A 23,459-nucleotide genomic window follows, 5' to 3' on the forward strand; every position below is an offset into this window, starting at 1 on the left:
AACACTTTCCTAGCTTGTCTGATCTTATCCCTCTCCAATGCTATGGTAAAGGAGATAGAATTGTGATCACTATCTCCAAAATGCTCTCCCACTGAGAGATCTGACACCTGACCAGGTTCATTTCCCAATACCAAATCACATACAGCCTCGCCTCTTGTAGTCTTATCTACATATTGTGTCAAGAAACCTTCCTGAACACACCTAACAAACTCCACCCCATCTAAACCCATTGTTCCAGGGAGATTCCAGTTGATATTTGGGGAATCTAACATCTCCCACCATGACAACCCAGTTATTATTACACCGTTCCAGAATCTTCTCCCTATCTGCTCCTCGATGTCTCTTTTACTATTGGTGGTCTATAAAAAACCCCAGTAGAGTTATTGAGCCCTTCCTGTTCCTAACTTCCACCCATAGAGGCTCAGTACACAATCATCGATGACTTCCTCCTTTTCTACAGCTTTGACACTATCTCTGATCAGCAGTGTCATGCCCCACCTCTTTTGCCTCCCTCTCTGTCCTTTCTGAAACATCTAAAGCCTGGCACTCTAAGTAATCATTCCTGCCCCTGAATCATCCAAGTCTCTGTAATGGCCACAACATCATAGCTCCAAATACTGATCCATGCTCTAAGCTCATCTGCTTTGTTCATAATATTCCTTGAATTAAAATAGACACATCTCAAACCATCAATCTGAGTGCATCCCTTCTCTATCACCTGCCTATCTTCCCTCTCGCACTGTCTACAAGCTTTCTCTATTTGTGAGCCAACCACCCCTTCCTCCATCTCTTCAGTTTGGTTCCCACCCCCTACCACCTGGGAGGCAAACTACCATCCATGTTTCTTTCCTGCATCTACTGAATCACTTTTCTGACCCCCTAACTATAGAGTCCCCTATCACTTCTACCATCCTCTTCCTTTCCCTACCCTTCTGAGCCACAGGGCCAGACTCTTTGTCAGAGGCATGGCCACTGTTGCTTCCCCCAGGTTGGCCATCCTCCCAGCTGTACTCAAGGGGGAGAGCCACAGGGGTACTCTTTAGTACCTGACTCCTGCTCTTCCCTCTCCTGACTGTTACCCACTTGACCTCTGACACAACTTGATCTGCTCAGCACTTTCTGCAGGCTTGATTTGCATTTCACTCTGGAGAGCTTGCTCAAGACCTGACTACTTGTATTGGTGCAGATGTTCTGGTAAAAATGCTTCAAAGTGCTGTAGGTGGGAATTGCCAAACTGTGTAATGGGGAAAGAATTCCAAATTCTTTCCAAATCAGGGAGATGAACATTGCAGATGATGGTGTTTTTCATCTGTTTGATGCCTTTTGCTATGGTGATAGAATTCACAGGCTTATAAGGTTCACTGAGATCAGAAAAAGGCATTAATTGCTTGAGTTCCAGACCCTTTCATGGGGAATTTGTGAGTTACCGCATTGGTGGTTCTCATCACACAGGCTAGACTAAGCAAGGTCACCATATTTCCATCCTTGAGATTCAGGTTTCACGATTCTGGATTATTTGTCAAGTGTTCATAAAACTTTGGAAACAGGAAACCATGCAACACAACCTTTAGTACCACATCCAAAATGGTTGACAGTTTTTTTAGCTACCGTGGTCATTACTACTCCAGTACAGCATCCCAAATTCAAGTCAATGGTGAGAGGGTTACATTTTGGGAGCATCATCCATGATGAACGTGCTACTATGGCTGTATAAGGATTGGATAACCTGTTTATTTGTGTTCAAGCCAGCATTACACCAGCGTTACTTTCTGAGCAATTTAAAGTGTGTCATAATTAAGATTATATAAATGCCACATAGATTCATGTTTAGTATGATTTGTTCACAATGCTTGTGTAATGTGCAATGCTTCTGTTGATGTTAATAATGACACTTTAGTTAAAGCCTTGGGTCTTGTGAATGCTCTGGGAAAAGTTACGTTTGAACAAATTATTTGGCAAATATTTTGTGCTAGTCCAGACTTCGAGTGATGTGACTGAACTCACTCTGCCTGATGTGATTGTATTCATTAGAGTATAGAAGAATGAGAGGGAATCTCATAGAAACATTTCAAATGTTGAAAGGGTTGGACAGAGTAGATGTGGAAAGGCTGTTTCCCTTGTTGGGTGAGTCCAGGACAAGAGGTCACAGTCTTAGAATTAGAGGGCACCCATTTAAAACAGAGATGAGGAGAAAAATTTTTAGCCAGAGGGTCGTGGATTTATGGAATTCGTTGCCACATACAGCTGTGGAGGCCCAATCATTGAGGGTGTTTAAGGAGGAGATTGATAGGTATCTAATTAGTCAAGGTATCAAGGGATATGGGGAAAAAGCCAGAAATTGGAACTAGATGGGAGAATAGTTTAGCTCATGGTGGAGTGGTGGAGCAGGCTCGTTGGGCCAAATGGCCTACTTATGCTCCTTTGTCTTGTGATCTTGTGATAGGAATAACAGGGAAGGCAGCAACACGGTCAGTTCATGTGTTTAGAGTTGCACAGGAAACAACTCCAGATCCTGCTGAAGGTGAAGATTTTCAATTCAAGTTGCTCTCTCTTCTGAGGAATGAAGTGAAAACTCTGACTGATGTTAACAATCTACTAACTCCTTCAGTTGTTGATCTCAATTCTAAGCTGGTTTCTGCTATCACATCACTGGTCGAGAAATGGCAAAGTGTATCTGCTGAGATCCAAGGTTACCATAAACTGAGAATGTTCTCTGGGGTCAAGCGCAGAGAAGAAGGATCAGGCTTAAGCTGAGCTGGATGAGAGGCAGTGCTCAGACAATATAAAGAAACAGAGACTGCTAGAGAGTTTAGAGGGCTCTGCTGCTTATTATAGTGAGGTTTCGAAAGGCAGAAAATCCTTTCACCACATCAGTTAGCTCTATGCAAGCTTTGAGAATCGCTTTTGGCACCACTGAAAGTTCAGCGGAACCTCTGGTGAGAGTCAGATACACATTCCAAGGGGAAGGAGAGAAACTCTCTGCTTCCCTCCTCCAGCTGGATAAACAGTTGCACTGCTTGTGCCACAAAGGATGCATTCAACTTTCTGATAAATTGCTTGAGGGTGCAGCAAGTTATGAAGGGCTCACTGTCACAAGTTATGGTCGCTCTACGTATTCCAATGACCCACAAGATGTGTGATCCACCATATTTTGCTGAGTCACTAAGAAAATATGATTGAGGAGTGAAATGTTTCCAAAAGCCAAGTAACGTCTTCAGTTGTAGGCCCTGTTGCTAAAGTAACCATTGATGCCACAGAAGTAGAACTTTTGAGAAATGAGGTGAGAAACATTCAAGCTGATATGTCTCAATAGATGTCTGTTAATGCTGCAGATAAACATGACGTGTCCACTGGAAAACCCAACCCTCCTGTGGAAATCACAAAGCAGAGGAATGCTGCTGCATAGGGTGAAGGATAGGACTGGTATTTTCTGTTACAAGTGTGGAGAAGATGGACATTTCAAACAAGATTGTGAGAGACAGGGAAATCTTCAAAAAGTAAACCAGTGGATAATCAAACAGAACAAGATGGGGAACGACAGAGGGACCCAGTAAAGGAACAGTCTGACGTCCTGGAGCAAACACGTTCCAATCAGTGTATCAACAACAATACTAAGGTGCAAAACATTATTCCTGAAGGCTTAGTGGGGTCAAGTTCTGACGTCTCCAGACAGCCTGAAGGTATTTATGCTAGAGTCAGACTTGACACGGGTTCTCAAGTTACTTTACTCCACAGATCCTTTTCAACAGGGATTTGACTCATTTCCTGTTGGCTCCGATCAGTGCCCTTGGGTTTGGGGGCTTAGTGCTGATGATTACCCTCATGATGATTTTTTGTCATTGACACTGGTGTATTCAGGAGCAGATATTGCGGTAGCTGAGACTATTGATACACTTGTGTTGGTTTGCCCAGATCCAGTTGTCAAAGGTAAAGCTGACATTCTTGTGGGAACAAACACTTCCATGGCAAGAAAGCTCACGGGAGCATGGAAAGAGAGAAAGGGAGAGAACTTTCTGAGAACTTTGTCTATTCTCCCTGTATTCAGAGCTGCTTTTGTGAATGTGCAAGTTTCTCCTGTGCAGGGTGATGAGAATAAAAGAGGAACTGTGTGGTGTACTCAGTCTAAACCAGTCACTTTTCCTTCTACCGGAGGAGTTCGAGTGACTGGAACACCCAGATTTTCAGGAATGCCCAGTGCCCCAGCCACTTTTGTGGATGCTCCTGACGATCAGGAAGAAAAGCCACTCTTGTCTGCAGGAGTGCTGGTGAGACCTGAACTGTAGAAATCTTTGGCTGTCTATTCTAACAGGAAAACAGTGTTTGTCAGCAACACTCAGGAGGAGATGTTACCCTCAGATGTGGCATGCAGATCGCGTATTTCTTTCCTGTGTCGGCATTTTCTAGTTTCCCAGTAAAGGAAAAGGAAGAGAAATAGAGCCCTCTATCGAGAAAGTTGACATTGAAGTCAGTCAAATTTGATGACTCACCAATACCAGAAGAATGGAAAAAGAGAATAACTGGTAAGATGTTGGAGCACAAAGATGTCTTTACTACTGCCAAGTTTCATGTTGCTTGTTCCACAAGTGATGACCACACTAGCAGAGTAACAGAAGACACACCTTTCCAAGAGATATCTCACGGTTTAGCACCAATGGAGATTAAATTCCTAGTAATAGCTAACTCATTATGAGCCTACAGTGAGGCAGTTTCAGTTACAAGGTCTATCTCTAACTCTTCCCCTTCCCTCTCTGGATCACACCGGTATCCCCATGATGGTGACATTGGATCGTGTGAGAGTCGGTGATCTTGGATTGGAATAGTAACCACCATGACAGCTACAGATGGAAATTCTGGACAGACTTGTTCCTGGAGAAATTCAGCAAGTCATGAAATCCATGTCCATCACAGTAACTCTTCTGTGGGACTTGCAAAGTACAGTGCTTCGAGGTATCTGAAGGACAATGTTGTAGGGTTGTCAATGACAACCACTTCTTTGAATTGATTCTCCATATCATGGTTATATTAAGTCCTTGCTTTCACAGATCTTCCCTGTGGTGAGGCTGGCAGTCACAGAAAATGCCAGAAACTCTATGATGTTGTTACAAGTTGCATGTTTGTCACAGGGCGAGTATTCACAATTGTCGATATCTGTGAGAAAGGACAAAATTTTTCACAATGATAAACACTGTTTGCTCCTTGTTACAGGTACACTCTGTGGGTCTGCATGGAGCAAAACACTGGCATGTTGATAAACACAGACCAGACCTTCCTTGGAACAAACAATTCAGTGATTTTCTTCAGAGTTGAGGCAAAAAGACGGGTGTGTGGAGTTAAGGTACAGACCACCCTGGATTGAATTGAATCAGGGACCCAATAGCTTCCCACCTGCTGGAGGCCAAGAAGGTTGCTAGCCTACTCTCCTGCTCATTGGATCTGGAAACTGCCAATCAACACTTGCAGATCCCACTGGAGGAATCAGTGGTAGCTCCACCTTCTCTGGTGACGTGACTAGTTAGAATGCTAAAGCTGTACCATGGAGAACATTCTGACAGGATGCATCTCAGTCTGGTTTTGAGGAGTCACCACACAGGATGAGAAAAACCTGCAGAGTTGTAAATATAGCCCACACCACTATGGGTATTCGCCTACCCACTTACCATAATTTATCAGATATTTTATGTACTACACTATACTGCTGCTGCAAAACAAGACATTTCATGACAGATGTCAGTGATAATAAACAGGAATCTGATTCTGAGTCTGATGAAGTCGTGTATTAATGACTGGGTGTTACTGGGGTGACAATGGGCAGTGGGGAGGTATACTGGATGCCAGGAACTCTGCTCATCTTTAATGTGGCGCTGAGAATGGGTTGGGGTTGATCACTTCCCAATAGATTTCCCAGCCTCTCCACTGAATGGGTTCCAACAGTAAGATGTCATTCCATGTGGGAATCTGGGATGTAGGACTGGAGTAGTGATGACCACAGCAGGTAAAACTATCAACCAGACATGGTCCTAAAAGTTCTGTTACATGATCTTCTGTTTCCAAAGATCCTGCCTGGTCAATAAATTCCTGTCCCGGTATCTAAAAATATTTGGAAACAATGATAACACAAAGAAAACCCAGTTGTTTACCAACCACGCGATTTGCATAATGCAGATCTTGTGAGATAATTCTTTAATTCCAAGAATATCTTCAGGGCAATCCTGGAAGATTGACAACACCAACCCAGCCTTATTATTTGTTTTCACTTTCATGGTGATATAAAGTCTGTACCTTCACAAAACCTTCCTGCAGTCAGTGAGGCTGACTGTCGCTGGAGATGCCTGAAACCCTACATTGCAGTTGCACAGGTAGGAACCTGATGTGATGTTACAGGTTGTGAGAGGGTGACATAGAGAGGCTTCACACTCATTGATATCTCTTACTCATCTCTCACTTTCTCGTGGTCATCGGTGTGGCTGTAGGAATTCACATCGATCAAACTACATGTGAACTTTGGTGGACACGATGAAGAGACCTTACTTCAATCCTGTCCAGACCATCTCCCTCACTGTTTCTCCAGGCCATCAACAATTGCATTGATTCTGCTTCCTACAATCATACAGAACTGTGAAACGTTATCATTTTAGATGCCTATTTCCAAGCTACTCTCATCGTTACATTGTCCAGCGCTGACCCTTCCCCTCCCTCTCAGGATCACATCCGTGTTCTCATGGATTACTCAGACCCTCACTGTACCTGTTCTGAGAGACTAACATTAGACTGTGAGAGAGTTTGGGAACCAAGATTGGAGAAGTGATTGCCATGCCAGCTCAAGTCACACCTGTCCCTAGACAATGTGATGCTCCGTCTCCTGTTCCAATAGCAACATAACTGTTCAATGAATTCCTTTCCCAAAGTGTAAAATATAGAGTTATGGAGTAATACAGCACAGGAAAAGACCCTTTGGCCCATCTCATCCATGCTGACCACAATCAGCTATTCCCATTTGCTTGTCAGTCCCTTTTACCTTCCCATTTGAACTAATGATTGGATTTATCAAAGGAAACAATAGAAAAACCAATAATTTTCCCCCCTCCCCACAACAACTCCCCTGTGTAATTTGCACAGTAGAGTGCCCATTAAATTCTTCTTTAGTTGTGGGACTCTCCAGGTGAATTGTGGAGGACTGATATCCACAATCATTTGGGATTTATTCTCCATTTTCATGCTGAGACAAAGTCCTTACCTTCACAAACTTTCCCTGCCGTGAGGTTGGCGGTCGCAGGTAATGCCTGAAACCCTGTGTTGCAGTTGCACTGGTAGGATCCCATTACGTTGATACAAGTTGCATGTTCGTGACAAGGTGAGGACTTGCATTCATCGATATCTGTGTGAACAGGGAAAATCTCTCTCAATAGTAAACATGGATTGCTCCCTTTTATACCCGGGCTCTGTGGGTCGGGATGGAGTAACTCAGCACTGTGTTGTTTAATCCAGAGAAGACCTCAGCTGGAACAAAGGATTGAGTGACTATCCTTGGGAAGGGGCCTTATGGTTTGAGAAAGAACATCAGGTGAATGGAGTTAAGGAGCAGATGGAATTGACTCAAGGGACCAAATGGCTGGTCACCTCTCAGAAGCCGGGATGGTTACTACCCTGCTCTCCATTCCATGGGACTATCAGTAACAGTGTGGAAGGTCGGCAGCAGCCTCACCTTCTGTACTGGAGCTGCTTTTCGTTGGATGGGAGCAGGGGTGGAAAGAGGACTCTGAGTGCTCCATTCATCTTTAATATGACTGTGGCAAGACCAGGTTTAGTCACATTTAAAATTCAGTTAATTGCCCACTCCCTCCCCGTATCTGCACTGGAAATATTCAGCAGGTCAGGCAGCATCTGTGGGTGAGAAACAGAATGCTGGGAGATTCCGGCACCATCCCTGGTTTCAGATCCCCAGCATGCCCTACTCTACACCTTACATTTTATTTTACTTTCTCTCTAACTGCGATCGTTCATCCATTACCTGGATGCATTGTGTCTCCTTTACCAACTTGATCTCACTGCCCTATCAGGGACACGCTTTCATGCTTCATTTTCTTACTTTTCCAGTTCCTCTCTCCACAGATGCTGTCTAATCCTCTGAGCTTCACAACTCTCTCATTTGGGATCTCCAACTTCACAATTTGCAGTATTGAAGCCATAAGACAAAGGCCCATCAAATCTGCTCCACCATTCCATTATGGCTCATTTATTTTCCCTCTCAACCCCATTATCCTAACTCTCCCTGTAACCATTGATGCGCTTCCAAATCTATCATCTATCAACTTGCACTTGAAATATACCCAATGACTTGTCCTTCATGGCCATCTGAGGATCGTTCATGGACTGTTCCTTGTTACACCTGGGCTCTCTGGGTCTGCATGTATAACTCACCCCCTTGTTGCTTAAACAGAGAGCAGAACTCCGACTGATAAAAGGACTGAGAGATTGTTCTTTGGGGGAGGGGGGAACTTAAGTGTTGAGGCAGAAAATCACTTCAAATCACAAAGTATATTTTATCTTTAAACTCCTTATATGTTGCCATAGACAACCTGATATTCATTCCCTTGTGGGCATACTCAATAAGTTTATAGAATAGTAACCATAACAGAATCTATGAAAGATGCCCAACGAGGGTAGTTAACCAAAGTGCAGAAGACAACAAACTGTATGAACAAAAAACAAAATTATAATAACAAATAAGCAATAAATATGGAGAACATGAGATGAATAATTTTGCAAGTGAGTCTATTGGTTTTGGAAAGATGTCAATGACGGGGTAAATGAATTTAAGTGACATTATCTCCTTTGATTAAAGAGATTGATGGTTAATGTGTATTAGCCATTCCTTAACCTGGTGGTGTGAGTCCTGAGGCTCTTTTATCTTCTTGCTGATGGCAGCAGAGAAAATAGTGCATGTCCTGCTTGGTGGCGGGGGGGGGGGGGGGGGGGTTGCGGGGGTGGTTCGCTGATGATGGAAGCTACTTTTATGCAACAATATTTTATGAGATGCACTCAGTGGAAGGGAGGGCTTTACCTGTGATGTACTGGGCCATTTTGTAGGATTTGGTATTCAAGGGCAATGTTGTTTCCATACTAGGCTGTGATGCAGCCAATCCATCTACTCTCCCCTACACATCTGTAGATGTTTTTCAATATTTCTATGCAATGGGATTCAGGGATAAATTGAATTGACTCAAGGAACCAAATGTTCAGTTCTCTGCTGGAAGCTGAGATGATCGGTACCCTGTTCTCCTTTCTATGGGCCTGTCAATAACAATGTGGAAGGTTTGCAGTGGCCCCACTTTCTCTACTGCCACTAATTTTCATGGGATGGGAGCAGGAGAGTTAAAAGCATCCTCATTGACCCATTGATTTTTAACGTGTCTGCTCCAAGACCAGATTTGGTTACATTCAAATCTTAGTTAATTGATTTGTCCATCCCTGTATCTGCATTGAAAATACACAGCAGGTCAGGCAGGATCTGTGAGTGAGAATCAGAATGCTGGGTGCTTCCAGCATCATTCCTTGTTTCAGTTCTCCAGCACGCTCTACACTTTATCCTACATTTTTATTTCTATTTCTTTCTAATCGCACGGATTCATCTATTTCCTGGAATCAATGTGTCCCCTTTATAAATTTGGTCTCCACCATATATGGGACCCCTCTCTTTCTCAGTTTTCCATTTCCTTGAACCAGATTCTCTTTCCACAGCTGCTGTCTGATCTTCTGAGTTTCCCCACTCTCCATTTGTAGTTCAAATTCCACCATTTGCAGTATTTAAGACCATGAAATATAGGAGCTGAATTAGGTCATTTAGCCCACAGAGTCTACTCTGCCATTCCATCATAGCTGATTTACTATCCCTCTCAACCCCATTCTCCTGCCTTCTGCCTCAAACCATTGATACCCTTACTAATTAAGAACCAATCAAATTTTGCTTTAAATATACACAATGACTTGGATTCCACGGTTATCATTTTAGCTGCCTATCATTACAAGCTGCCCTCTCTCCATCTCTCACTCTTGCATTTCCCTTTCTGGATCACACCAGTCTCCCTATGGATTTCCCAGCCCCTCACTAAAGCAGCTCCCAGATGGTGATGTTGGACCGTGAGGAGTTTGGGAGCAGGATTGGAATATTAACCACCATGCTAGCAACAGACGCCAGCTCTGGTCAGAGCTGTTCCTAACCATTGTATTACACTGTCAACAGTTCACAAAGGAACATGACTGGTCATTATATTCATCTAACAAACTAAAATATTCAGAGCTGATCATCAGTTGTGTCAAAACAAACCAAACAAAAATACAAAATGCTGGAGAAGTGCAGCAGGTTATGAACATGAAAGCCGTCACAGTGATTCTCCTGTGGGACGTGCACAGAGCAGTGCCTGTGATATTCTTCTTTATCCCAGGAATCTGCAGGACAAACCTGTAGGATTGTCAACAATAACCTCTACTCAGGGTTGCTTCTCCATGGTTATATTAAGTCCTTACCTTCACAAACCTTTCCTGCAATGAAGCAGGTGGTCACAGGTAATGTCTGAAAACCTGTGCAGTTCCACTGGAAGGAACGCACTATGTTGTTCCAAGTTGTGTATTTCTTACAGGTCAAGGATTCACATGCATCAATATATCTGCTGTGTGAACAGACAAATTCCTTCACAATGATAAACACTAGTTGCTCCCTATTACATGTGAACTGTGGGTCTGAATGGGGCAAAACATAGGTATGTTGCTTAAACATAGACCACGCCCTTGTTGGAACAAACAATTTATTGGTTTTCTTGCAAAAGGCCTTAAAAGTTGATGCAGGAAAGCAGGTGAATGGGATTAAGGAACAGGGAACCTCTGGCTTCCCACCTGCTTAAGGCTGAGATTGTTGGGAACTCATTGGATCCAGAAGTTGTCTGTCATCACCTGTAGGAGAAGGTCAGCAGTATCCCCGCCTATTCCAGTGATGCAATGGATTATAGAAACATTGATGAACTCCAACCATACCATTGACTTTGTGAGGTCATTGATGACCTATGCTCCATGAGGAGCTAAGGGCCCAAGAAGAAGAACCATCCGAACCAAAAGTGATAACTTCACACAGCTTAACTTCTGCCATCATTGAAATGTTCCCACAACCAATGGACTCAATTTCAAGGAATCTTCGTCTCCTATTCCTGATATTTATTGCTTACTTATTTATTGTTATTTATTTTTTATTTGGACAGTTTGTTGCCTTTTGCACACTGGTTGAATGCCCAAGTTGGAGCAGTCATTAACTGATTTTGTTATGGTTGTTATTCTATGGATTTATTGAGTATGCCTGGAAGAAAATGAATCTCAGGGTCATTTATGGTGACAATAAATTTATTTTTGACTTTGACTTTGACTATGATGTTGGTCCATGTGGGTATTTACAAACAGTTTGTAGGATCCAGGACTTGAATAGCAATGTCCATGGTAGCTAAAACTGCCAACCAGTTTGGATGCGGTCCTCAAGATTGCATTCATGGTGGTTTTCACACAACACAGCTTCTTCCTCTGATGCACCAGACTTCTGAACATACAATGGCCCTATGAATACTTCCTCACTATTTTCACTTTCATTTCTCATTATGTATTTCATTTTTAGTATATATTTCTAATCATATTTTATCATATATTTTATGTATTGCACTGTACTGCTGCTGCAAAACAAGACATTTCACGACAGATGTCAGTGATAATAAACAGGAATCTGATTCTGAGTCTGATGAAGTCGTGTATTAATGACTAGGTGTTACTGGGGTGACAATGGGTAGTGGGGAAGTGAACTGGATGCCAGTAACTTTGCTCATCTTTAATGTGGTCCTGAGAATGGGTTGGAGTTGATCAGATCTCAGTCCCAATAGATCTCCCAGCCCCTCCACTGAATGGGCTCCAAGAGTAAGATGTTGTTCCATGTGGGAATTTGGGATGCAGGATTGGATTACTAATGATCACAGGAGCTAAAACTGTCAATCAGATCAGACATGGTCCTCAAAGTTGTGTTGCATGATCTCCTGTTTCCAAGTGACCTGTTTAGTCAATAAATTCTTGTCACTTTATCTAAAAACATTTAGAAACAATGATAACACAAAGAAAACCCAATTTTTTACCAACCACATGATTTACACAATGCAGACCCTGTGCGATAATTCTTTAATTCCAAGAATACCTTCAGGACATTCCCGGAAGATTGCCACCAACACAGGCTTGTGATTTATTCTCACTTTTACCGTGATATAAAGTCTGTACCTTCACAACACTTCCCTGCAGTGAGGCTGACTGTCACTGAAGATGCCTGAAACCCTGCATTGGACTTGCACAGGGTACGAATCCAATGTGTTGTAACAAGTTGCGATAAGGAGACATTGAGAGGCTTTACACTCATTTACAACTCTTACTCATGTCTCACTTTCTTGTGGACAACAGTGTGGCTGTAGCAGCTCATGTGGGCTAAGCTACACCTGAACTTTGGTGGAATACGATAATAACACCTTGCTTCAATTCTGTCCAGGACATCTCCCTCACCTTTTCTCCAGTCCATCAATGATCACATTGATGCAACTTCCTGCATTCACACAGAATGTTACGTGGTTCTTTGCTGACTCCTCCCCTCTCAGGATCACATCCCTGTCCCCATGGATTACTCAGACCCCCAACGAACCTCCGAGAGGGTGACATTAGACTGTGTGAGTGTTTGGGAACCAAGATTGGATTAGTAATCACCATGCCAGCTATAGCTGCCACTTCTAGTCTCACCTGTCCTGGACAATGCAGTACTCCATCTCCTGTTCCTAATGGAACATGACTGGTCAACGAATTCATTTCCCAAACTCTAAAATATAGAGTCATAGAGTAATACAGCACAGAAAAAGACCCTTTGGCCCATCTCATCCATGCTGACCACAATGAGCTCTTCCCATTTGCTTGTCAGTCCTTTTTCCCTTCCCATTTGAACTAGTGATCAGATTTATCAAAGGAAACAACAGAAAAACCAATGATAACTTCCCCACCTCCCACAATAATTCCCCTGTGTAATTTACACTGGACAGAGCCCATTAAATTCTTCTTTAGTTGTGGGACTCACCAGGCGAATTGTGGAGGACTGATATCCACAATCAGTTGGGATTTATTCTCCATTTTCATGTTGATACAAAGTCCTTACCTTCACAAACTTTCCCCGCCGTGAGGTTGGCGGTCGCAGTTAATGCCTGAAACCCTGTTTTGCAGTTGCACTGGTAGGATCCCATTACGTTGATACAAGTTGCATGTTCGTGACAAGGTTTGGACTTGCATTCATCGATATCTGTGTGAACAGGGAAAATCTCTCTCAATAGTAAACATGGATTGCTCCCTTTTATACCCGGGCTCTGTGGGTCGGGATGGAGTAACTTAGCACTGTGTTGTTTAAACCAGAGAAGACCTCCGCTGGAACAAAGGATTGAGTGACTATTCTTGGGAAGGGGCCTTATGGTTTGAGAAAGAAAATCAGGTGAATGGAGTTAAGGAACAGGAAAAGGCCTTAAGAATTGAGGTAGAAAGGCAGCTGGATGGAGCCAACAGTTAGAATGCTACAGATGTACAATGAAGAGCATTCTGACTGTCTGCATCACCATCAGGTATGGAGGAGCCACTGCACAGCACCAGAAAAACATGCTGAGGGTTGTAAACTCAGCTGATTCCTGTGGGCATTACCCTCAGCACCGTTTAGTGCATCTTGAAAACCCGCTGCTTCAAAAAGTTGGCATCAATCATTAAGGAACCCTATCACCCAGGACATGCCCTCTTCTTACTGCCATCGTACAGGAGGTACAGAAGCCAGAGGACAACATTCAACTTTTTAGGGATATCTTCTCCTCCGCCTTCAGATTTCTGATAGACAATGAACCCATGAATATTACCTTGATATGTTTGCTCGCTTTTTTTGCTACTTGTTTAATTTTCTATATATATTTATTACTCCATTGCTGTTACACTTGCCAATACCATGTCTTCCAAGAATCCCTTCCCAGGTCTGGTAATCTGTCCCCACTCTGGCGTTAAAGACCCCGAGGACAATAAGCTTCTCTGACTGTGGGACTGCTGCTATGAGGGCGTCAAGTTCTTCATAGAACTTATCTTTGATGTCATCTGGGTTGGTTATTGTTGGGGCATATGTGCTGATCAGCGTTGCACTCCTCTTATTGCCAAGTGGGAGCCAAGTGGGAGGTCATCAGGCGATCGTTGATGTCCTCTGGAAGCTTGGCAAGTTGACGAGCGAGGTGGGATCGGATGGCAAATCCAACGCCAGCCTCTCATCGTTCAGTGCTGCTGCGACCGCTCCAGAAGAAGGTATACCCACCACCACGTTCTGTAAGCTGGCCCTTGTCTGCTAGGCGTGTTTTGCTGAGTGCTGCAATGTCCACGTTATAGCGGGCTAGTTCTTTGGCGACCAGTGCTGTTCTTCTTTCTGGTCTGACAGCCTTGGTGATGTCAAGCAAAGTTCGTACGTCCCACGTGCTAAGGTTGAGCAGCTTCACTTTCATCTTCTTTGTAGTTTGACTGCTGAGTGGGATCCCTGCCAGCTGCGGTGTGCTGGCCAGGGTAAGATGAAGCAGGCTATGTTTGAGGCACCTTTTCTAGCCCTTTCCTCCATGGAGGTGAGCAGAGCAGTTCCTAAAGAGGACTGCTCAGACACCCAGGGGGCTGCCGAGCTCCACTGCTGCTTCAGTCCAGCGGAGAACGACCCAATGCCCTGGGCCACCTGTGTGCAGGTTTGTGACTACAGCTTCCAGTGTATCCACACCTGCTGCTTCGTCACTCGCCCATCACCACAGGACTTGAAGTTTTTTAGCGGAATGGGTTTGGAGTCGTGACTTGCACTTGACTTGGATTAAAGTGAGGGAGAGTTGCGCAAATCATCAGCCTCACTCTCTTGTCCCGACCTATCTGTATCCAGTTGCAAGACGGAGTCGAGACGGCTGGAGATAAGTCTTTACACTCTTTAGCATGGTCTTCTCTGCTATGCTGAATGATGCCTTCCGCGATTGTCAGGATGGTATACACGTCAGATACAGGACTGGCAGTGAGCTATTCAACCTCCGGCGTCTACAGCCTGTTATAAAGGTAAAGGAGACCGTCGTCAGAGACCTCTTATTCGCTGATGATTGCGCCCTCAACGCCAGCACAGAGCAGAAGATGCAGCGAGAAATGGACTGCCTCTCACAAGCCTGTGACAACTTCGGACTTACAATCAGCACCAAAAAGACCGAAGTTATTGCACTGTATTGTACAAATTTCATGACATGTGTCAGTGATAGTCAACCGGAGTTTGATACTGATTCTGTTGGAGCTGGTATTAACGGCCATGTGTTACAGAGGGGGAGTGGGCAATGGGGAGGTGTATAGGGTGTGTGTGGTTCTATTGAACAGTAACGTGGCTCTGAACCTGGGCTGGGGTTGGACACATCTCAATCCCAGTGTTTGGCCCAGCCACTCCACTGAATGGATTCTGTGAGTATGACTTTGCCCAGGTGGGAATTTGGGGAACATGACTGGAATAGTGATGACCATTCCAGCTAAAGTGGCCAACGAGGTCAGACATGGTCCTAAATGATGTGTTGTGTGATCTCCTGCTTCCAATGGATCTGCCTGACCAATAAATTCATGTCACAGTATCTAAGATATTCAAAACCACAAAAAAAACATAATTTTTCCAAAACACACAACCTATCTGAGGGATTTACACAGTGCAAACACTGTCTGTTTATTCTTTAATTCCAAAAAATATCTTCAGGATAATGCTGGAGGATTGATGACACCAAAACTGCCTTGAGATAAATTCCCCATTTTCATGGAGGTAGGACGTCCTTACCTTCACAAACCTTCCTTGCAGTAGGTTTCTGAAACCCTGCAACACAGTTGCACTGGTACGAACCCACTGTGTTGTTACAAGTTGCATGTTTGTCACAGGGCGAGGACTCACACTCGTCAATATCTGTGTGAACAGACGAAATCCTTCACAATCATAAACATTGTTTGTTTCCTGTTACACATGTCTCACTTTCTCGGGACAAAGGTATAGCTGTGGTATTTCACATGTGGCAAGCTACGCCTGACCTTTGGTGGGACGCATCCTTGTTTCAATCTTGTCCAGAACATCTCACTCAACCCTTTCTCCAGTCCATCAATGATTGCATTGATTCTGCTTCCCACGATCATACAAAACTGAGAAACGTTATCATTTTAGATGCCTGATTCCGAGCTGCTCTCATCTTTAAATAGTCCATCACTGACTCTTCCCCTCCCTCTTAGGATCACATCTGTGTCCCTATGGATTACTCAGACCCTCACTGAACCTGCACCAAGAGGGTGACATTAGACTGTGCGAGAGTTTGGGAACCAAGATTGGAATAGTAATCAGCATGCCAGCTAGAGCTGCCACTTCCAGACTCACCTGTCCCTGGATAATGTACTACTCCATCTCCTGTTCCTAAAGTAATTTGACTGGTCAATAAATTCATTTCCCAAACTCTAAAATATAAAGTCATAGAGTAATACTACAGAGAAAAAGACCCTTTGGCCCATCTCATCCATACCAACCACAATGAGCTATTCCCATTTGCTTGTGAATCCCTTTCCCTTTCCATTTGAACTAATGGTCAGATTTATCAAAGAAAACAACAGAAAAACCAATGATAACTTTCCCACCTCCCCACAATAACTCCAGTGTGCAATTTCCACAATACAGTGCCCATTAAAATCTTCTTTAGCTGTACGACTCTGCAGGAGAATTGTGGAGGACTGATATCCACAATCAGTTGGGGTTTATTCTCCATTTTCATGCTGAGACAAAGTCCTTACCTTCACAAACTTTCCCTGCCGTGAGGTTGGCGGTCGCAGGTAATGCCTGAAACCCTGTTTTGCAGTTGCACTGGTAGGATCCCATTACGTTGATACAAGTTGCATGTTTGTGACAAGGTTTGGACTTGCATTCATCGATATCTGTGTGAACAGGGAAAATCTCTCTCAATAGTAAACATGGATTGCTCCCTTTTATACCCGGGCTCTGTGGGCCGGGATGGAGTAACTCAGCACTGTGCTGTTTAATCCAGAGAAGACCTCCGCTGGAACAAAGGATTGAGTGACTATTCTTGGGAAGGGGCCTTATGGTTTGAGAAAGAAAATCAGATGAATGGAGTTAAGGAACAGGAAAAGGCCTTAAGATTTGAAGTAGAAAGACAGGTGGCTGGAGCCAGCAGTTAGAATGCTACAATGGAGTGCATTCTGACTGACTGCGTCACCATCAAATATGTAGGGGTCACTGCTCAGCTCCAGCGAAAACTCCCAAGATTGTAAACTCAGCCGGTTCATGTGGGCGTTAGCCTCACCACCATTTAGGACATCTTGAAAACATGATGTTTTAAAATGGTGGCATCCATCATTAAGAAAGACCTCCACCCAGGGACATGCCCACTTCTCAATACTGCCTATCATGGAGGAGTTACAGAAGCCTGAAGACAAACATTCAACTTTTTAGGAATAGCTTCTCCTCCACCATCAGATTTCTGAACAGACAATGAACCCATTAATATTACCTCGCTAATTTTGCTCTCTTTATTTACCATTTAATTAATTTTCAAATATATATTTGTGACTCCAACTTATAGTATATTTTTATATTGGACTGTACTGTACAAATTTCATGACATATGTCAGTGATAGTCAACTGGAATTTGATGCTGATTCTGTTGGTGCCGTTATTGTTGGCTATGTGTTGCAGGGGGGACGTGGTCGATGAGGAGGTGTACAGGGTGTCTGTGGCTCTATTGAACAATAATGTGGCTCTGAGCCTGGGCTGGAGTTGGACACATCCCAATCCCAGTGTTTGGCCCAGCCGCTCCACTGAACGGGTTCTGCGACTATGACTTTGCCCAAGTGGGAATTAGGGAAACATGACTGGAATAATGATGACCACACCAGCTAAAGAGGCCAACCAGGTCAGACATGGTCCTAAACGATGTGTTGTGTGGTCTCCTGCTTCCAAGGGATCTACCTGATCAATAAATTCATGTCACAGTGTCTAAGATATTCAAAACCACAGAAAAATAATTTCATCATTTTTCCAACACCCACAACCTATCTGAGGGATTTACACAGTGCAGACTCTGTCTGTTTATTCTTTAATTCCAAAAATATCTTCAGGATAATGCTGAAGGATTGATGACACCAAAACTGCCTTGATATAAATTCCCCATTTTCATGGAGGTAGGACGTCCTTACCTTCACAAACCTTCCCTGCAGTAGGTTTCTGAAACCCTGCAACACAGTTGCACTGGTACGAACCCATCGTGTTGTTACAAGTTGCATGTTTGTCACAGGGCGAGGACTCACACTCGTCAATATCTGTGTGAACAGACAAAATCCTTCACAATCGTAAACATTGTTTGTTTCCTGTTACACATGTCTCACTTTCTTGGGACAAAGGTGTTGCTGTGGTATTTCACCTGTGACAAGCTACGCCTGACCTTTGGTGGGACGCGTCCTTGTTTCAATCTTGTCCAGACTATCTCGCTCAACCCTTTCTCCAGTCCATCAATGATTGCATTGATGCTGCTTCCTACAATCATACAGAACTGAGAAATGTTATCATTTTAGATGGCAATCTCAAAGATGCTCTCATCTTTACATGGTCCATCACAGACTCTTTCCCTCCCTCTCAGGATCACATCCGTGTCCTGATGGATTATTCAGACCCTCACTGAACCACCTCCGAGAGGGTGACATTAGACTGTGTGAAAGTTTGGGAACCAAGACTGGAGTAGTAATCACCAAGTCAGCCAGCTACAGCTGCCAATTAGTCTCACTTGTCCCTGGACAATGCAGTACTCCACCTCCTGTTCCTAATAGAATATGACTGGTCAACGAATTCATTTCTCAAACTCTGAAATATAGAGTCATGGAATAATACAACACAGAAAAAGACCACTTGGCCCATCTTATCCATGACAACCACAATGAGCTATTCCCATTTGCTAGTCAGTCCCTTTGCCTTCCCATTTGAACTAATGATCAGATTTATCAAAGGAAACAACAGAAAAAACAATGATAACTTCCCCACCTCCCCACAACTCCGCTGTGCAATTTGCACGGTACAGAGCCTATTAATTTCTTGTTTAGTTATAGGACTCAGCAGGAGAATTGTGGAGGACTGATATTCACAATCCGTTGGGATTTATTTACCATTTTCATGTTGATACAAAGTCCTTACCTTCACAAACTTTCCCTGCCGTGAGGTTGGCGGTCGCAGGTAATGCCTGAAACCCTGTTTTGCAGTTGCACTGGTAGGATCCCATTACGTTGATACAAGTTGCATGTTCATGACAAGGTGAGGACTTGCATTCATCGATATCTGTGTGAACAGGGAAAATCTCTCTCAGTAGTAAATATGGATTGCTCCCTTTTATACCCGGGCTCTGTGGGTCGGGATGGAGTAACTCAGCACTGTGTTGTTTAATCCAGAGAAGACCTCAGCTGGAACAAAGGATTAAGTGACTATTCTTGGGAAGGGGCCTTATAGTTTGAGAAAGAAAATCAGGTGAATGGATTAACAAACAGGTGGAATTGACTCAAGGGACCAAATGGTTGGTCACCTGTTAGAATCGGGGATGGTTGCCACCCTGCTCTCCACCCCATGAGCTTATTGATAAACAGTATGTAAGGTCAGCAGCAGCCCCACCTTCTGTACTGGAGCTACTTTTCACTGGAGGGGAGCAGGGGAGGAAAGAGGACTCTCAGTGCTCCACTCATCTTTAATATAACTGTGGGAGGACCAGGTTTAGTCACATTTAAATTTCAGTTAATTGCCCACTCCCTCCTTGAATCTGCATTGGAAGTACAGCATTGGAAATACTCAGCAGGTCAGGCAACATCTGTGGGGGAAAAAAAGAATTCTGGGAAATTCCAGCACTATCCCTGGTTTCAGATACCCAGCATGCTCGTCTCTGCATCTTACATTTTTATTTTACTTTCTCTCTAACTGCGGTCATTAATCCATTATCTGGATGCATTGTGTCTCCTTTACAAACTCAGTCTCCCCACCCTGTCAGGGACACACTTTCCTGTATCATTTTCTTAATTTTCCAGTTTCTCTCTCCAAAGATGCTGTCTGATCCTCTGACCTTCTCCACTCTCTGACTTGGGATCTCCGGTTTCACAATTTGCAGTATTTAAGCCATACGAGAATAAGACATAGGCCCATCGAGTCAGCTCCACCATTCTATCATGGCTGATTTATTATCCCTCTCAACCCCATTGCCCTGTAACCTTTGATGCTCTTCCTAGTCTATCATCTGTCAACTTACGCTTTAAATAGACTAAATGATTTGACCTCCACGACCATCTGAGAATATTTCATGGATTGTTCCCTGTTACCCTGTGATCCATGGGTCTGAATGGATAACTCACCTCACTGTTACTTAAACAGAGAGCAGAACTCCGCTGGAACAAAGGACTGAGAGACGGTTCTTGGGGAGGGAACTTAAGGGTTGAGGCAGAAAATAAGCTCAAATTATAAAGTAAGTTTTATTATCAAAGTGCAGATATGTCACCATATAATGCTGTCAATATAGTGCCAAAATACCCCTACCCCAAAAAAATTGCAAAAGAAGTTTTATGGTCATTTCTTGTACTTTCAGACATACTGAACAACATATCAAAAGTTGGACAGAAACGGGGCACGGGAAAGTCAAAAAATCTGATGTTAAAAAAATGGCTGCCAATGAAAAGAATCGGACACATTCCTTTCTTATTTTGCTATATTTCACTGTTTCTAACAATGGTAGTGCCATAATTGTGGTATAAAATGTAAATGGGAGTACCCGCAGGGTATGTTTTATTGCCAGAATTATGAACTATGACGTCACACTGTGGATCCACTACCAGCACATGGTCGAGATTGCTGGGGCACTTGTTGCGGCTGATTGAATGAGGTCATGGGAGATGCATCTCAGTGCCATCTCAGCTTGCTTGCCAATATTCACGGCCACTGGCCATCCGAATTATCTGAAGTCAGCTCGTCTCTATCTCCAGAAGATGCATGCATTGGAGGATGACAACCCTGAGGTTCATCAGAAGTTCCAGTCTGGGTTCCGTGTAGTCTGATGCAGCAGCCAATACTGGGCTGGCCTTGGCTCTGATCTTGTGATAGAACAGACACTAGTGCGCTCACTAAAAAGTCAAGGTGGCCTAACGTGAGGAATTGGGATGTCAGAGCACCAGAGAACAGTCTGGACTATGTCTTCCACTGTGTCATCCTCTTACAACCTTGCCATGCAAGAGCTGACCATGAATAGTTACACAACAGGTGAACAACATAAGGAGTTGTCCACCTCCAGAGTGAGTAGAGATGAGGTTGAACTTGGAAAAAGTCGCAGCAAAACTGGACTGTTCCACGCGATTTTTGGATGATGAATCATTGTACAACATCGTCACAGGGGTTTATGCAAATGAGGATGTCAATGTACATGCCCTGTTCGCAACAGGAAATGACATAGTTAGGAAGATGGACGGACACTCAGTTTTCTTGTATTCGCACAAAGGGAGTTTGAAGGTCAAGACACTAGCATCCAGCAGGGCAGTCAAAGTTGCTGAAGACCGTACCATAGATCCAGCGTTGTTATTCCAGCAGTTCCTAGTTGTGTCACAGACAGGTGATCTCTGGCTAGACGAAGTGGTGAACTATGAACCTTATCCATATCCGATGTCTTTGTTGGAAGCAAAGAATATCTAGCGCCAGCCGGATGAGCCACAACTGACAGAAGCAATAAAGAACTATGTCACCTCCAAATCGGACAATGCTGTCACCCAGACAGTGACAGATCACTGTATTCTAGATGGGGGATCACTTCTGCACCACTTAAAATGGATGGAGGGGTGCACCTACAGTTCAATTGCAGATGAATACGCCTCATTCACTGTCAAACACAATGTCAGAGCCACTGTAGTATCTGACGGTTATGGGGTTGGGCCAAGCAGAAAGGACCGTACTCATCAGCATCAAAGTGGAAATTTGAATGTGAACAAGGTGAACATTACAGGGGCGGCAAGATTTGTTGGAGAAAAGGAGGACTTCTTGTCAAATGAGACAAACAAGTAGGTAATTATCCAGCTCATCATGGAACGTTTGCGACAGAGAGGCTGCGAAGTGATTCAAGCTGAAGGAGATACCGACGTTGAGATCGCAAAAGCAGCCATCACAATGTCTGCTTTCAAATCTACCACCCTCATTGGAGAAGACACAGATCTCCTCGTACTCTTGCTCTACCATGTAGCGGTAACAAACTACACTGAACTCTATTTCCACACAGACAAGGCAAAATCAAATGCCTATAATATCAAGGTCCTTAAGCAGATACTCGGAGAAGCAGCTTGTAATGATCTATTGTTTCTCCATGCCTTTACCAGATGCAATTCAACGTCCAGAGTATTTGGGATCGGAAAGAATTCTGGGTTCCAAAGAATCATCAAGAAAGAAAAGGGAATCAGAGACTATTTGAAAACGTTCTGTTCACCAAAGCAAAGTCAGGATGTTGTGGAAACCAATGGCTGTAGGGCGATAGTGGCGTTGTTCAATGGAAATCAGAATGGCTTCCTGGCATCTATCAGATACAATATGCTCTGCAAGAATGTTGCGAGAGCTAAGACTTTCGTCACGCCTGAAAGACTGCTACCAACCTCCTCAGCCTGTAAATTTCACTCCCTGTGGACTTACTACCAGGTTATGGAGTGGATGGGCTGTACTGATGAAATGGAGCCGTCTGTGTGGGGATGGAGGTTAGAAGGGGAAAAACTCATTCCAGTGATGACAGACAAAAGGCCTGCTCCAGAGGTACTTATTCAGATGATTCACTGCAACTGTTCGGGAGGGTGCGATACACTAAAGTGTACCTGCAAAAAGCGTGTGCTGGAATGCACCAGTGCATGTGGGCATGGCCAAGATGGAAACTGTGACAATATGACAAATGAGCCAGTGATAGAAGAGGATGATGAACAAGACTGCATCTGAGAAGCCATAAGGTAGCACATTGTGTGTCATGATGTCAGTACTTAATACCAGAGATGTCCCTTGATTACATCATTGATATCGTCATGACGTCAGTACAAATGCAACTTTCATTCCAGGAACTACTGTTATTTCAAAGACATTGGTGAAAAGAGTGTTAATTAACACATCAGGTTTAAAAAACTTGCAGTTTGATGGTTATCAGTCAGATTTTGATGTTTGTCTTCTGGCAGCCATCTTGTTTTTTGATGTCATTTTTGGAGACTTTCCCGTGTGTCAAAATTGACCAACTTCAGATATGTTGTTCTCCACATCGAATAGTACAATAAACAATCATAAAACGTTATTTTGCGATTTTTTGGGGGGTTAGGTG

General features: G+C 43.7%; 1 protein-coding gene across 4 annotated transcripts in view; it reads right to left on the reverse strand.

Moving 5' to 3' along the window:
- Positions 1 to 23,459, reverse strand: part of LOC140740132 (adhesion G protein-coupled receptor E1-like) — a 75,584-nt gene that overhangs the window by 33,949 nt on the left and 18,176 nt on the right. For 3 of the 4 annotated variants that reach the window (XR_012101802.1, XM_073069065.1, XM_073069067.1), the window contains exons 5-10: positions 19,295 to 19,435; positions 18,307 to 18,429; positions 16,888 to 17,028; positions 15,899 to 16,021; positions 13,211 to 13,351; positions 7,235 to 7,375 (exon numbers count right to left, since the gene is read on the reverse strand). Coding sequence is in view for 3 of the 4 variants with exons in the window: in XM_073069065.1 (XP_072925166.1) it covers positions 7,235 to 7,375; positions 13,211 to 13,351; positions 15,899 to 16,021; positions 16,888 to 17,028; positions 18,307 to 18,429; positions 19,295 to 19,435 (810 nt within the window). In the remaining variant the exon portion in view is untranslated. The remainder of the gene's footprint in view (positions 1 to 7,234; positions 7,376 to 13,210; positions 13,352 to 15,898; positions 16,022 to 16,887; positions 17,029 to 18,306; positions 18,430 to 19,294; positions 19,436 to 23,459) is intronic. The other variant, XM_073069066.1, reaches the window with a different exon arrangement.

Source organism: Hemitrygon akajei, chromosome 16 (assembly GCF_048418815.1).
Source record: "Hemitrygon akajei chromosome 16, sHemAka1.3, whole genome shotgun sequence".
Taxonomy (NCBI): domain Eukaryota; kingdom Metazoa; phylum Chordata; class Chondrichthyes; order Myliobatiformes; family Dasyatidae; genus Hemitrygon; species Hemitrygon akajei.